This window comes from Toxoplasma gondii, chromosome VIIb (assembly GCF_000006565.2).
Source record: "Toxoplasma gondii ME49 chromosome VIIb, whole genome shotgun sequence".
Lineage (NCBI taxonomy): Eukaryota > Apicomplexa > Conoidasida > Eucoccidiorida > Sarcocystidae > Toxoplasma > Toxoplasma gondii.
Genome location: NC_031475.1, coordinates 2,859,286 through 2,875,842, shown reverse-complemented (window position 1 = coordinate 2,875,842; position 16,557 = coordinate 2,859,286). Strand labels below are relative to the sequence as shown.

At 51.1% G+C, this 16,557-nt stretch overlaps 2 protein-coding genes across 2 annotated transcripts; one reads left to right on the top strand and one right to left on the bottom strand.

The window, feature by feature from the left end:
* Positions 1 to 128: 128 nt before the first annotated feature.
* On the bottom strand, positions 129 to 4,684 carry C2ORF60 (jmjC domain-containing protein C2orf60; the record flags this gene model as incomplete). Its single annotated transcript, XM_002365094.1, has 5 exons — positions 129 to 413; positions 706 to 759; positions 1,196 to 1,771; positions 2,334 to 2,432; positions 2,825 to 4,684. The coding sequence occupies 5 exons, from the start codon at positions 4,682 to 4,684 to the stop codon at positions 291 to 293; spliced, it is 2,712 nt and encodes a 903-aa protein (XP_002365135.1). The 3' UTR covers positions 129 to 290.
* A 1,074-nt stretch (positions 4,685 to 5,758) lies between these two features.
* On the top strand, positions 5,759 to 15,495 carry TGME49_259220 (DEAD/DEAH box helicase domain-containing protein; the record flags this gene model as incomplete). Its single annotated transcript, XM_002365095.2, has 12 exons — positions 5,759 to 6,601; positions 7,281 to 7,472; positions 8,345 to 8,683; positions 9,348 to 9,547; positions 10,301 to 10,397; positions 11,146 to 11,451; positions 11,775 to 11,872; positions 12,677 to 12,810; positions 13,585 to 13,796; positions 14,127 to 14,201; positions 14,646 to 14,770; positions 15,264 to 15,495. 12 exons carry the CDS (start codon positions 5,759 to 5,761, stop codon positions 15,493 to 15,495), a joined length of 2,853 nt encoding a protein of 950 aa, XP_002365136.2.
* Positions 15,496 to 16,557: the final 1,062 nt, after the last annotated feature.

Below are 16,557 nucleotides of genomic sequence, written 5' to 3'. Positions count from 1 at the left end.
CGTATACATTTATACATATGAAGCATGTGAATTGCTCCATTTTCAGCACAAAAAACCCAGCACGTTTAATCACCGTTTCATCTGCTAACGCAGCTGATTTCATCAACCAGTAAACGATCACCTCCCAGCAAATCAGTGCACAGGCACACTCGACGGCAAGAAGAATCGATAAAACCGAAATGTGGCCCAGGAACGCCCGAGGCCCCACATTCCATCTTTTAAACAATGTTTTACGCGCTGCTCCTACAACACCTGCAGGTTGTTTGTTTCCTGCGAACAGTCGGTCCCAGTCAACCGCGGGAGGGAGACTGAGGATTCGTCGCGCTTTCCAGGGTTGCTGCACGGCGCAGAAGTTCCAGTGAAAGCTTGCGCAGGTAAAAGGCAGCTGCGGTCTTCGGCAGAGACGAGAGTACCTGAAAGTCATAACACCATCGTGTACAACGACATTAAACGAACATAATGAATGAAACAGATCTGAAAGACAAATGCAAGTACCGTATGCTGAAAACACGTAGAATGGAGTAAAGCCGGAAGACTGCCGATTTTTGAGACCGGCACACCAGAGGTTTGTGAACTGCTGAGACACAGTAAAAACAAAACGAAAGAGACATTCCAATGCATAACTCCGAGCACCCGCGAAGAGATGCCGATGCCAGTCTCCATTCGGTGGCTACATGATGCTCGAAACAACTCTGAAATGCTTACCGGGACGAGTTGCTCATCGAGAACTGCTCGCGCGTTGTCGTAGGCCGGTGGATCCTGTTGGAGGCGAAACGACAGGAGGAGAAGACAGGAACTCCATGAAAAAAACCATCCGGTCATTCGGCCCTTTGTCGAAAGTCCCCGTTCACCCGTTTGGTCTACCTAGGCACCACGAACTCAAGAACAGCCGAGACAGGTGGGCGTCGACTCCGTCGCCCCGATGATCATGGTTACTCACCATCACCAGTCGCGTCGAAGCTCACCTTCGTCGCTGTTCCTTGCCTGCGCTTGCTCTTTGGAAAGTGCAGAGTGACTCACGAGTCTAGCACAAGTAGCACCTCGCGAGATAAAGCGTCGATGTCTCTCGTCATCGAGCAACGACAGACCCAGTGAAGCGGCTTCGTGAAACCCCTTTCCCAACTCCAGCATTTCCCCCCAGACTACCTCGCTTATCTGTTCTTCCCCGTTGTTTTAGCTCCTGAAAAGAACTTACCTTGTTTCCATAGATGTCTTTCTTTGCGTAGACGACATTTGGTTCAGTTCGATCATAGAAAAAAACGTTGATCGATACACACGCGTCAGCCTTCTCTACTCCGTTTTTGTCCGCGCCATTCTCCGCCTCATGCTGGTCGCTTGTCTTCCCTGTGTCTTCCCTCTTTCTATTCTCGACCATTCCTCCAAATTTACTCCTGCTTCCGTTAGTGTGGGCCCCGCTGCCTTCTGCTTCTTCTGCTTCTCCACACTCCCTCTGCCCCCATTGTACGGCAACCGTTCCCCCCGTCTCTCCACAGGACGTCTGAGAAACGGCGTTCGTTTGCCTCCTTCCTTTCCACGACTCGTCTGTCCGAAGATAAGCCGACGGCGCGACAGGGCGGGAGCCCAGCTGCTTCACGTATGTTTGGCAGTTCACGCAAAGGTCGGCGACAGCCGGGAACATGAAGACGCCATGAATCCAGCGAGAAGGAAGAAAGAGAATCGAACCAGGGCTTAAGTCCACGAAGGACGCCTCGCGCAGAGCGAGGCCCGCGTCTGGATACGTCGACAAATCAGCAACCCCAGAGACAAGTCCCTACAGGCAGACACAGCAACCAAATGTTAAAATGCCTACACGCGGGACGCGCTTTGAAACTTGGAAGGCGTCGGACACCATGGGCGTTTGTATTTCGCTTCTTTCCTTGATTTGCACACAGTCGACATGCATTTCAAGGGTGGGATGGTTTGCTACTGCTTCTCTCATACCATTCCGGAGAATACCGTTGTATTCGGGGACCTTTCGTGTTCACACTGGTATAACTTAAATGAAACAAACAGGGACAGGGTAGTAGCTAAAATACTGAAGAGAGCATCAGGCATGTTATGCAGCCAGCCGTGTGTCTGTTCTGTTCGCCTGCTCGCTTTAATCTCTGTCTACCTTCCCTTCCACGTCTCCTGTTACCGCGTCTCCCAAATGTGTGTGTGCTTCCTCTCCCTCTTCTTCGGTTTTCCCCTCCCTGATCTACATTTGTGATCTTTTTTATATTCGTGTTGACCTTCGCTTCTGTCCCTAGACTTTGCTTCAGTCCCGTTCTTTGGTGAGGCGTTCCTCGCCTCGTCATGCTTCTTTTGCCCATGTGGGGGTTCTCTCTCCGCACCTGAATTGGCGACGAAGACTCGCGAATGCCTAGCCTGTTGACGGTCGAGGGCGGAAAGAGAAATACGCGTTTATATCCGGAAATCTGGACAAGGAAGTTCTGCGCAGAGAAACAGTTGACAGAGAACGAGACGTGAACCGTGCACCCGTTACAACGCACAGACAGATGGATACACCAGCACTCCACTTCTTATTATTTGCTTGTGGCTTGTAGGCGATTCCCACAGAAAGTCGCAGTTAGTACGATGTTTGTATATCGAGCGGTGCTTGATGTTTAGATGGTCCACAAAACACTGACACCGCCCATCCGAAGACAAACCGCGACAGAAGGGACGCCCATACTAGCGTTTCGTTTTCGAACTGATACATGCATACAGCTAGTCCTTTCGTCTCGGTGTGTGAAATGCATCAGAAAAGACCGGAGAGAGACGAACGTGAGGAACAGCTTCCCAACGTGGTCTCGCCGCGTCTGGGCTGCTCAACGTTTCTTACATCGGGAATATCGTAGTGCGTCCACAGTTCAAGTCCTGGCTGAGCGACCCGCAGAACAGTCGAGTGTTCTTGGAGACGAACAGACGGGGCAGCAAGGAATGCGTGGGCGTTTTCGTCTTCGGCATTGCATCCACGGCTTTCAACGCCACGATTGTTCTTGTTTTTCTTCGCTTGCTTGGTGTCTCCATGACATCTCTTCTCATCGTCTACAGGGCGACGGACAGCCGTTTCCGCTTCACCCGGATCACTGCGCAGGCAGTTCGAACGCATGTTGAAAACTGCAGCAGAGCTGCCACTCAGCGCCTTTGCCTTTCCTGTCTCTCCTGCGCGTACGGGCGAGGCACACTCACGTGGAGCCGCGGAAGCCGTTAGTGCTCTTGAAGCTCGTTCGCCGCAGTTGACTATGGCGGCAGAAGCGCCAATCGCTGAACTCCCCTTTCCACTTCTTTCTGCGTTTCCATTCGATTCACCCGATGCGATATTTCCGAGAGATTGAGGCGCGGGAGCAGGCAAACCTGAGTCGCTGACACTCGTGGCCAGACATCTCTCCGAGGAAGAAGAATCGACTGACTGACTCGGACCAGGTGAAGCAGAAAACGCAGCAGACTGCGACAAAGACAAAGGAGAAGAAGCAGACAGAGACGATGACGCGGAGCAGCAACACGAAGAGTGCAGGGAAGGAAGGACCGCAGACGCAGAAGGGGACAAAGACGAAGAGGCTGACGAACATGAATAAGAGGAAGAGGAAGACTCAGAAGATGAAGAAGAAGAGGAACAAGAGGAAGAAGGAAAAGAGGAGGAAGCAAAGGACAACCAAGAGGCAGGTGCGTTCGCGTCTTCAAGTCGAAGTCCTGGAGGAAGATGAAAAGCTGCGGCGATGGCTGAACTCATAGCAGAGAGAGAAGAAGGATCCTTCGCTGGCCTTCGTCCCAGCGACCGGAAATAGAAAAACTTTCGATCGGACTGGAGAGCGCCTTCTTGGGATGACGTCGAGAGACTATCACGTCCGCAGCTGTATGTGGAGACCTCCCCACCTCGACTGTTGCCGCCCTCTCGCTTTTCAACTGGAGTTTCATCTCTGTGAGTCTCAGGTGTCTCGCTCATTCGTCGGTCGCCTCCATTGATCTGGAATCGGATGCTCTGAACCAAGTCGGAGAACTCCATGAATTCATATCTGAAATTCTTCTGCACAAAATTCAGACATCTGTCGGCCGCGACGTGTACAGACACCCGCTGTTTCTGCTGGCCTCGCATCTTCGCCACCAAGCCATCGGCTGTCAGTTCACGCAGCGCGCCTCCGAGAGATTCGTCAGAGAAGGTTCCCAACAGCAGTGGCCTCCTGTCCTGAGGCGACACCGCGAAAAACGCATTCTCCCAAAAGCCACTGGATCCGGTATCCGAGGACGAAAATGAATCGACGCGCTCAATGCCCCACTGCGTGATGACGCCATTGCTTCTACATAGAAGGCACACGTTGCTGTCATGATCTCTCTCTTGTTCTCTCCCTCGTTCTGTCCCTCGGTCTCGCTCTTGTTGTCGTTCTTGTCTGCCTTCTTGTATCCTTGTGCGTTCTGTGTTTCCCTCCCTGTTTTGGGTTCCTTGTTCACCTGCCTGTCTTGTCTGTCGCATGTTTTTTCCTTCTGTGTCTGAAAAGGCATTCGAGAAGGGAGAAACGGGAGAACACTGAGCACCCGTGGGTGAAGAAACCGCAGACGACAGAGGACAGGGAGACGAAGACGAAAACGTCAGAGAAGGAGGAAGAGAAGACCGAGACTCTGGTCGAGGATTGGAGTCTCGGAGATCCGTTCCTTGACACGGACATTCCTCAGACGACTCCGTAGAGAGAAACACCCTGCCCATGGTCGCGTGTCTGAACTGCTCGTCGAAGATCAGAATGTTCCTCTCGGTGAAAGGTGACGATGCGGGGGAACCCCCGCGAAGGAAGACAGAGGTGGAAGACGCGGGCAAAGTGGCGTTCCTTAAAAATCGACATCGACTCGGGGACTTTTCCTTGCAAGGAAGAATGGACAGACTGCCGTTTTTAGCTGCATTGAAAACAGGATCTCAGACCCCTGCTGCAGGGTCACACTCGTGGAAAACAGAGAGGCCCGGAAGGCCGGATCGCGTCACATTCCGAGGACAGAGGGGAACGAAGAAAAATGACCAGGAGGCGACAAGCATAAGCCGTCAGAGACAAAGAAACAAACCACACTGACAAAAGAGGAAATCTTTTTCGCGGCGTTCCATTTCCTCGAACACAGCGAACACTCAACGGCTCGAGTGGCCTCGTCCGCGCCGCCTTGAGTGTACATACACCTCAGCCAGGGAAAGGTCGCTGGGTGCTTCCCAGGGATATGTGGAGCTCGAGGCCATGTGACGACGGCCACAATTGAAGCGCAAATCTGTGTTCGTCATCAGTCAGAGATTTCGGAGGCTGAGCAGAGAGAAAGGCTTGTTTTGTCTTTCTCTCGCGACTTGCCGTTTGTAACAGCATTAGCAGCTGCATGCGCAGGCGCGCCGAGTGCATGCAACGGCCACAGATAGTCAATTGGCGGTAAAAGTGGACGAACGAGGCGCGAAAAGGGTCTTACTTCCTTCGTTATTTTTCAAGAAGGTTGAAGCTGACCAAGAAAAGTTCTCTTTAGCTGGAAGCTTCGAAGATAGATGCGATAGAGACTTTCGACTTCCTCGGTGTCCCGTCGGCGCTCGACGCCCTCTCAGCTCTCGCCCCACAAGAGAGCGGCAATGGGCTCTCTTTCGTCGACGAGAAAAAAAATTGCCCGCTGTTCTCTCTTTTTTTATGTGCAGTGTTGTGTTCTGTAGCTGCGTTCGTTATCTGCACTGTTTACGTCGGAAAAGGTTGCTTCCGATGCCTGTTTCTTGTACCTGCAGCGTGACTTCGCTCGTATAACGCATGGATTTTCGTCTAGATGTATGAGCATCTCTCGGCAAGGCACATCTAAAAAGTTGCTTTATTCTTCCCTTCTTTTCTTCTTCCGCTGTCTGACATCTTCTGTCCTTTTCTTGACTCTCTCCTCTCCCTCCTACCAGGTCTTTCCTCCTTTCCTTTCTTCGTTCCTTTCCTCCCACTTGGTTGTTCTACCTCTCTTCGCTCCCGAGATGGCGCGTCAGCCGGCTGCTTCGACAGAGGAGCTTTCTCCTTCTTCAGCTGTCGAGAAGGAACGGAGGCGCAAGTCAGGGACGAAGAGCGTCTCCCAGGCGGTACGCGCGATGTCCGAGAGTGTGGAGACACAGAGCAGTCAGGCGAAAGGCGAATCTCTGCATGCAGCGGCTTCTGGAGACAGTGGGAAGAGAAAGAAGGCGAGGAGGGAAGGCGAGGGGCCTGCGGCGGTGAAGGCGAAAAAACGAAGGGGCACAGGAGAAGCGGGAGAAGCGAAACAGGAGCGTGGATCTGGCGAAGAACAGAGAGAAAACGACGAGTCCTCTACCGCAACAGACAGTGAAGAAGCTGTGCAGGCGAACAGCAGCGGAGCGACTAAGGCCCAGGAAACTCGAGAGAGTCCGGCAGCTGGCACAGAAGAGTCCAGCGACCTCACGGGCGCGTACGCCGTCTCCCCCGCCGATGCCTCTCCGATGTCTGCCGTCTCTGCTTCTTCGTCCTCGGTCGTCAAAGTCATTCGAAAGAAAGGCGAAGGAGGGATCCTTGACACTTCGCAAACCTTTGAAGAATTTGGTTCGCTGTACCTCGACAGACGCCTAGCCCGCGTGGCTGTCCAGCACATGCAGCTGCAGCATCCTACACACGTTCAAGCTCAGGTACGTTGCGTTTCTCGGCTGGCGGTCCTTTTCTTTGTCCTTAAAACGCTCGCCTGGGAGTCGTTCCACTGTACCTTCACTGGACTCGACATCCCCCCTCTCCGTCAAGGTTCCGCGCATTCCAAAATAAGAAACGATTTCCAGTGCGGCTCCGGCTTGGATGGACAAATTCTGGTCCGCGACGCCGGCATCGGATCTCTGCCTTGGGGGTGTGTTTCCATCATCTCCGGTTCTCTGTTTGTCTGCTTGTGCTCTTCTGGCCATGCCTCATCGATTCCTTCTGGTCCTCAGTGGTTCTGCGTCTCTCGCCGCGAGTCTACAGACTGCGTTTCATCTCGTCTCCCTCCCCTCTTTCCTCCTCTTGTTTTCTCTGCTGCCATCCCGTCTCCGTGCACTTTCGCCTCGTTCCTCAGTTCCTGCTTGCTTCGTCTGATGGCTTTGTCTGTCTGTCGTTCTCTCTCCCTGCTAGTGACCCCATCCTTTAAGAGAGAAGCCTTTTCGGCGCTTCTGGACAGTTTCGGTCGCCTGCCTGAATCTTGCTGTGGTCCACCTTGAATCGCTCTGTCGCTCTTTCCTCTCGCCTCTCCGTTCTCCATCCGATCTGCCTCTTCTGCTGTGAGGCACGTTCAAATCGCGTTTCCCCGTCCGCGCTTCGCGACTGGTGCGACTGTCTCCTCAGGTTATTCCGCTGGCGCTGCAGGGAAAAGATTTGCTTGCGCAGGCGAGGACAGGAAGTGGAAAGACGCTCGCCTACGCCCTGCCTCTTCTGCAACGCCTGCTAGAGAGACGCGAAGAAGAAAGAGCGACCCAGCCAAGACCTGAGGGGCTCGAGGCTCTCGTCCTCGTCCCCAGCAAAGAATTGTGCCTCCAGGTGAGTTGATTAAGCAAACACACGCGAAACGCGACAACCAGAGGAGGGTCCTTCTCTTGCGTCAGACGTCTCTCTGCGGAGAAGCACGAGAAGGCAAAGAGAGGAGCCTCAGGTCTTGTCGTTGGCTTTTTACAGAGTGGAGAGGGACGCAATCGAAGGGGCGAAGACATCGCGTATGCGTGGACGTCGTCCTATACCCACACAGGGAGAGAGACCAAATGCTGAGACAACAGCTGGGTCTCTGTTCGCCGCATGAAACGCACGAACCTCAGCTTCTTACTGTGACAGATCGTCTATAAAATTGTGTAGACGTTTATTTGCATACCGTGTATATGCATATTCATGCATATGACGTGACGAAAGGACGGAAGCGAATGTAGTGAGCGATGAAAATAGGCGTACTCGAAAGAACGACTGCATTGTGTTTCAAAGACGCCCGTGTCTCACCGAATCTGGAAGCGGAAACACACTGTAAATCTAAAGTTGTTTGTCGACGTCGCTGCATTACATCTGGAACTGTAGATCTCTCTTCAGAGACATCCAATCTCCTTTTCGTGTGCAATCACAATTTAATTTTCACATGCGTGGTATTCGTGCCGATGAAACGCCTCCCATTCACACGCATTCCCGTGGAGTAGGGATCCACAAACTTCTTTATAAGCATAACGCGAACAGGATGATACACATTTATACGTATACATATACATTTACATATATATATATATATACATATATGGATGTATTTGTTTATACTGTACGTGCAGATTGAACTAGAGCTTTCTGTGTCTTTCAGCTCTTACCGAGAAGTCATCACACGTTACCCGCATGCCCTTTTCCGTCTTCTTTTTCCTGTTCTTCCATGTTTGTTTCAGATCCACGAGGTCTTTGTTTCGCTCTTGAAGTACTGCCGGGACTTGATTTCTGTCAACCATACTGCGTTCGCATCTTCGTCTTCGCTTGTTCCATTTCTGCCTCCCTCCGTCCTCATCGGGACCCCAGCAGGAGTCGTTTCGTACATGGGCAAGTTGGATGGCAGTGCCTCAGTCAAGTCTTTGCTGCAGAGAAATCTCAAAGTTCTAGTGGCAGACGAAGCAGACCTTCTTCTCTCTTTCGGCTTCGAAAACGAAATGAACAGACTCCTCGCCTGCCTCCCAGCAACTGCAGAGAGACACTACCAAGCTCTTCTTCTCTCGGCTACTCTCAACGAAGAGGTAATCGGGTGTCATTCAAGAACGCCTGGAGAGTGTCTGTTGCCTATCCGTTGTCGAAGGCTTTGTACACGGATACAGCGTTCACGCTCCTCGAGTCTTTTCTTGCTACTCCCTTATTCCTCTCGCGTTGGCTGTGTAGCCTCCATGCGCATTTCCATTTTTGGATAGGCCTCGGTTTCCACCTGGTTCTGCCTCTCGTTCCCGACTCCACGCGACTGGGTGGGGTGGCGTTAGAGGAGATGTGGACTCGACTAGAGAGACGCGCACGAGCCGTCGAGTGTGCTACGTAATCGCAGAGACAGAAACATGTGAAACCCGAGAGGAATAGCGTAGGCGAATGCCGGAGACTCGCGACATTTGCAGAGCGGGAGAGGTACACCGAGGTGGCGGAAAGAGCGGGAGAAACGCGGCAAACAGCTAGAGAAGATTCCCCGTATCTCGGGACTGAAGGACAGAGAATACACGGCCATGAAAGGCATCCTACGAAGCACCGAACATCTGCATCGCCCATACATGCATATCCATATATATATATATATATATATATATATGTATATATATATATATATATTTATATGCCATAAAACGGTGGATGCGTATCGGCATGTGTACAAGGGTCATATCTCTGTTTGGGTGTACACATGTGTGTTGTTTTTACTTTTAGGTTGCAAAGCTGCAGCAGATGCTGCTTCACAAGGCAGTGATGGTGGAGATCGACGATACTCTTCAGCAAGCGTCATCTCAGCTCTCTGAGTTTTATCTCTCTCTGCCGAAAGCTGGAGACAAGTGGGTGGTTCTCTACGCCTTTCTAAAACTGAATCTGGTCCCGCGAAAGTGCCTCATCTTCACATCTGGGGTCTCAAGGTGAGAGGACGGTCGCGAAACAGACTCGCATGTAGCAGCCTTTCCTTACTAAGCAAAGAACTCAAATCTTCAACGGTGTGTATATGAGGAGACGAAGACAACCGTATACGTTTCGAACTGGCGTGACGAGCCGCTTGCCTGGGATGGAGATGTATGCCTGTGACAGTTCCCTCGAAACCCACGACGCTGTATAAGCGTTCCGCTGTTGTGAAGCGGATCGGCCAATCTGCAAGTCGGTCTGGGCGTTGAAAAAAACAGGCTCACGTTTGCAAGCGTTTCTGTATCACGAGACGAACACAGATTTCGAGAAGCGTTTATAACCAGACTGCGAAATTTGGATGTCTAATCGGAACCGCGAGAGAGAGAGAGGCATGCATTGGAAACGGTTTGGAGTAGATGCGCGAAAACGTGCATTGGTGGATGTTCCCTGTGAGTGTGTGTATTTCATGCCTGAATTCAAGAGGGCGACTTCTTGCCAGATGAGTGACATCCATAAAAAACAAAGTGACTCCTCCCGTCTCCCTGAGTGTATTATGTACACATGCATGAGTTGGACTTGTCTAGCTCCTTCCCTACACGACGTCAGTTTTTCCTGATCCTTCGTTACGAGGTCTGCTGGGGCTCTCCACGCTCCGGTGAAACCCCCAAGAAACCGACGGGAAGCGAGCGCTGCATGCACATGCGAATCTCTAGAAGCACAGGAGCCACGGCAGCAACACACGACTCTGCAAAATGCTGTTGTTTCTTTTTCAGCGCATACGGCGTACGCATTTTCCTCGAGCGCTTCGGCATTGGCTGCGGCGTTTTAAGTCCGACTCTTTCCATTGAGTCTCGCCAGTCTCTCATTCAGGTGTGTGTCAGCTTCACCGGACTCGGACTTTCACAGCAACGCTCGAGGGGCAACGCGTAGAACGAACAACGCAAAGCTCCGCAATTGCGCACAACTGCACGCAGACGAAAACCAGAGGGAGAACACTGCTTTGAGCTTCTTTTATTACGCAGATAAAGCTCCTTCGGTGGAGGCGTTTCCGGTTGCTGGAAATGTCGGCTCCACGAAAAAAGCATGCGGGTGTCGGTACCCGACGACTCGTTGCGTCAGACTAAATTTGTGGAGATCTCGTTCTTGTAAACAAAGAGAGGCAGCTCGTCCATGAATGCCCGAGGTTCGCACCGCGGGCGGTCGCTAGAGGTTGAAAATGCATGTAGGGAGCCGCGAACGGATCGCACAGTGTTGGACGAAAACTTGCAATTCTGACATCCAAATAAACATGTGAACATGTGAGGATTTCAAAGGTCTCTGTCTGCTGGCTGGCCTAACGCTCCGCGCTGGAACTGTCAGAAGGCTGACAGGTCACACCTGCGCGCTCGAAGTGGACTTTGTGCTTCTTCGCTTATGTCTGTGCATCTCTACCACAGCTTCCAAGTTTGCATGTGTCTGTCTATAAAATTGAGTATCATGTATATCTATATCCATATCAATGTCTCTGCATGTATATGTGTGTCTGTGCAAACTTGTAAAGAAACCACATCGGCGTGCGTACTAAAAAATATCATTAGACTGAAACGAAGGAGGCTTTTCTCTTCTCTCTTTTCCTCAGGCGTTCAATAAGGGTCTTCTCGAAATTCTCATCACAACCGACGGCGCCTGGGATGAAGAAGCAGAAGAGAACGAAGACGAAGAAGAGACAGATACAGCCGATGAGGACGACATAGAGGACGAAGGTGACGAAGGTGAAGTCGATGACGAAGATGATGAAAACGGGGATGCACACATGAGTTCTGAGGAGGAGGAGGACTCGGATGAGGAGGAGGCAGGCGCAGAGGCGGCGGCGGAGGCCCTCAAGAAAGATGCAAGTGAAGACGACAAGGTTCCGAAGAAGAAGAAGACTCCAAAGCGAATGCCGGTGCGTGTGGAGGACTGAGAATTACTGCAATCTATGAAGCCCAAAGAAGACATCAATACGAATATCGGTGAAACGATTCTCATTCACTGAGAAGGCCTTGCTCCGTGTGTCAAGACACTCTCTGGCACTTTTGTTTCTCGAGACAGCTTGTAGTCTGATTGCTCTCTCTGGACTCTCGTGAGCCCCTCTGGAGCTCCCCTATAAGATCTTTTCTCTTCGTGTATTCGTTTTACGTTTCCTCGTTTAGTCGTTGTAGATCTCTGCGTCGATCGGCGTTTCAGGGAGTGTGGGCCAGGCTACTTTGGTTTTTACTTTGTTTGCAGGATGACGAGTTCGGTAGCCATCGAGGACTGGATCTCCAGAGCGTTGCATGCGTTCTCAGCTTTGACATGCCACGCAGTATCCGGGGATACATCCACCGGTGAGGAGACAAAGGCGCACAGTTCACAGACGAGAAGCGAAATGTTACACAGATATCTGGGCGCGACATCCCGAACCTAAATTAGGTAGACGCGATAACTTGCCTGTGACAGAGTGACGCGTAAAAACAGGACGTTGTTTTACGCCTTTCCACAGGCAGAGGTGTGTGCGCATGTATTCGTCATAGAGTTGCCACGGTAACTCATGCAGCGAAGACCATCGAATAAGCTATAACTACTTTCATGAGCCATTCGCAGTGTATCCGTATATCATAACGGCTGAAGCGATAAGACAAGTTCATGACAGTGGATTCGCCTAGTCATAGGACATCATTTCGCGTCGTTTTCTCTCTACATTGTAGTGTGACAAAACATAACTTTTTGAGAGTCCAACAACGTATGCGATTCCTTTAGGTGACTGTACAGAGCCCTGATCCTTTCCCCGTCGTGGGCATTCACTCCGAGGAGTTTCATGTGTTCCTTCGTTCCTGTTTTCTTCTCCCTTGTCTCCCGTCATCTTGGGTCCGCTTTCATTCCACTTTTCGTCAGGTGCACTATCTGTGATAGGGCCGCGGTTTATGAGTTTCCCTGGTGTTGCCGGATTTGTTCTTGAGAACATAATAGAGTTTCTATCGTTCATAACGTTTGGCTCAGATCCCGCGTGGGCACAACATAAAATGCAAGGAAGCTGGTGATAATGTTCAGGTTGTTCTGAAACCAATAATCGTTGTACCTCGGTTGAAACTGCCTTGAAACCTCCCGCTCGCTTGGTTCTTCCTGTTTTTCACATTCTCCGTGTTTCTCAGAATTGGGAGAGCAGGACGTGGAGGGGCGCCAGGCATCTCTGTCTGCCTCGTGAGCCAGGCTGCAGCGCGGGAGGTTCTTCTGCTTCACAAGCTTGTTCAGCTCAGACGCGAGAACAACGATGCTGGAAGCACAGGTGAGTGTAACGTCTTCGACAAAAAAAAGCACAGGAAATCGTGGAAGAAGAGGACAACACACCGGCGTCGTAGCGGTAATTGGTTGAACTTCGTTAATGGTGGAAGAGACAGGCACAGTCGTCCAGCAAGCGCATGCGTGATTTCTCGTCTCCCAAGCCTCTGGCTGTCACTTTGGAATTTTGTCGCATATCGAGTCTTGTAGACCTGCGCCCTCCCCGTGGCGCCTACAACAACCAGAAGACGACCTGCAGAGTAGTGTGTCTCTTTCTTGTCTCGTATCATCAGACATACATGCCTGTTTATCTGCCTGTCTGTCCATCTGTATATCTGCCTATATATATATTATACTTGCGCATATATATATATATATTATGTATACATATATATATGAATGCATTGCCCTGCTCATCGCGCTTTATACAAAACTGGTTGGAAGGCTGTCTGTGTATTTGAGGTGGCCTGAGGCCACCGGATATATATATATATATATATATATATATATATATACATAGATATATGCACATGAATCCAGCCTAACCGAAGTAGGCCAGAGTGTGTGACAGATGCGCAACCTAGTAAGAATAACACCGAGAGAAGTTTGTTTTTCCCGTGTTGAATGTTCGTTTCCCCATATATCTGTCCCTCTCGGTAATTGCGTGTATGTTTGTGTTGACAAATTCAGAATTACTTATGCACGGAAGGCTCGCCTAGATGTGACGATTGAAGTGGCAAAACGCGAGTTCGTTGTTGCGGATTCTGTGTTGCCGTTCCAGCCCTGAAGCCTCTGTCTCTTCGTCTGCAAGACGTGGAGTGCTTCCGATATCGTGTGGAAGACGTTTGCCGGGGGGTGACAAAGCGAGTTATAGCAGCGCTCGTGGCGAAGGAGTTGCAGCAGGAAGTTCTGCGGTCCCGAAAAATGAGAGATTTCTTCAAACGAAATCCCCGAGACGAAGAAGTCTTGCGCGCTGCCTGCAAGCAGCTGAAGGTGAGACTGCAGGGAATCTGAGACCGAGAAGAACGGCGAGGACGAAGCAAAACAGGGAAGCCAGTGAGATGCGTCTATCTCTCTTCAAGTCTTCGAAGTGGCCGCCAACGGCGTCCAGTCATCTGTCGTTTATCCAGCGCTGCTGGCCGTTTCGCGTTTTCTTCCTTTCGCTCTCTGGGATTCTGTACACGCGTCGCCGGGGCCGCTGCGGGTGACTTGAACGCGTTTTGTTCGTGCGGTCGTGGCAAGGAGGGGGGCTGTTGCTGAGCGTCGTGCTGTCTGCGGTGCTTGTCATTTTCGTCCTTTTTCTTGGGTTCCTCTGTCTTGCAGGACCGCGCTCTGGCGGGTCGTGGCCATCTGCAGCACCTGCCGTCGTATCTCCTTGCTCAAACTCCTCCAGCACAAGTAAAGACCATTTGGGCCTCGCTTAACCACTTGCCCCGCATACAGCCATGTACTTGTTTGTCCACACACACACACACACACACACGCATACATACCTACATGAATGCATACATGCGTGAGCATGTTCAGACTGGCATTCATGCATACGAAAAATACATGCATATCTGTATGTACGGATACGTTATAATGCTCATGTGTAATGCACGCAGAGCGAGAGGGATTCACGAAAATGTGTAAGGTGGTGCTTTCTGCACTTCCTGCATGAATGTCTGATATGGGCACCCGTGGCATCATCATCACCCTGAGGACTGTGTGGACATGGAAAGCGTCGTTCTCTGGATAGCGTGGAAACGAAGCTATGCTTGTGTCTGGAAATTAAATAGGCTCCGCCGTGACTCTCGGAAACGTTGTGGTGCTGTGGTCGCCTCTGTGTTTTCTCTCCAGAAAACAGCAGTGCAATTGGCGGTGGAAGCACAGACGGCGCGAGGCCCTAAGGCGACTCAAGAGAAACTCGGCGTGAAGCGGCGAACACTTGTCGACCCTCTAAAGAGCTTCCGGGCAGGCAGCAGGTGATCATTAAGAAAGGAAATTATGTCTAAAATAAGACTGCGTCTCGATGTATGTGTTTGCGTGAGTGCAACCAGAGGGTTCCAGAGAGACAGGAAAGATCAGCTGATAAAGGGATTCTTAGGTTCGCTTGCTCTCACTAGACGCGTCTATCCAACTTGCGACTAATGGTCTGTGATACCAACGGATACATGTTGGTAACACGATGTGAAAAGTCGGTTTCTCACTTGGTGAGACATATGTTTTTAACATCATCCATTTAACGAGTTCCGAAACCTGCTCTGCGTCTGACGATCGAGATCATATCTACTTTAGCGGAAAACAGTTGAACAAATTGTGTGTGCGGGCGCCTCGCACTTCCGCGTTTTGTCAATTGTTTGTCGTACACCTACGAAGCATCGTGTTATTTCCTCTGTTCGATCCGTTAGTGTTTGGTTCTGTTAAACTCTCAAAGGCCTAATATTCTGGTTTCTCTCCTCGTGTGTCTCCCCTCAGCGACATGCGGCGCGGCAGACCCGGGCGAGGGCCTCGCGCTCAACGCGGTCGTCGGCCGATCAGCCGAGAGAGCCAGCTAGCGAGGGAGCCGAACCACGCGGAGACCGCTCCCGAGCACTTGCCTGCGCTCTCTGGAAGGAAACTGTGGAAGCTAAAACACAACAAGAACTTGTCGAAAAATCAGCCAAAGGGCAACTTCCTGAGAGTGAAGAAGGGAAAGAAGCGGCACTGAGCGCACAGGGGAACCGGCCTCATAGTTTTTTGGACGGCCGAGTGTGAGACAAGCGCCTTTTCCGACCCGAGGGACAAGACGAGAAGATCGAAGCCGGGCAAACGAAAAGGAAATGAAGAAGGTTTCTACTTGTGGGGCGGTTGTGGTGAAGAAGGCGACGATCGACTGGAACAAAGCAAAATCAAAATCCCAAGGGGAAAGAGCGTGCAAGCCAGCTAGCCACCAGGAGCCGAATGCGTCGGCCGGTGCTTGGAGATACTCGACTCTTCTTAGGGCCACAAATGGAAAGGCAGCGAACACCGATACCAAGCGCCAACGAGGAGACACAGTGAAGACACAAAAAGCGCCACTCGCAGTGGCTGTCGTCTCCGTCGAGAGTGCGTGGTTTAGGTTTGTCGAATGGCGGTACATCACCCAAGAACCGTTGCTGAAAAAGAGCCGAGTTTTTTTCAACAGCTCTGGCTTGAGGGGTTTGACCGCGGTTTCCTTAACAAGCGAACAGATTGTTTGGTTGTTCACTCACACTGACAACTACCATCTGGGAACCAGCTTGTTTCCTGTGTCTTTCTTCTTGCTCTCCGTTATTCCCTCAGTTTTCCTCGTTCGTCACGTCTCTCTCAGAATCCGTTTTCTCTTGTGACATTTCGATTTAAAGCTCACCCCACGAAGGTTCCATTCTCACGGAAACAACTCTTGAGGCGAGGGAATTAACACCTAGGTTAAAGGAATTCGCTGAGCATGCCTAGATGCAAATCAGCGATGCGTCTGTAGAGAGGAAGCAGCGATGGCCGCGCGCCTTTGTTACGCATGCAGATGTTTGTCGCTTTCCAAAATGAGACAGAAGTAATCTCTAAAACACGCGCCTGGACGGACTGGCGTGTGATGTCAACGACAGAAGGACATAGCGTCTCAAGAAACGCTCTTTTCAACAAATCAAAACTCAGTCTAAGGAACGACCCTCGAGGCCCGACAAGCCTCGAGCGCACGCCACGGTTGGGGGAGGCAAGATGCCCCAGCCTCTTGTCTCTGTACGTTTTCTCATCTCTCTGTTTACCAAAACTT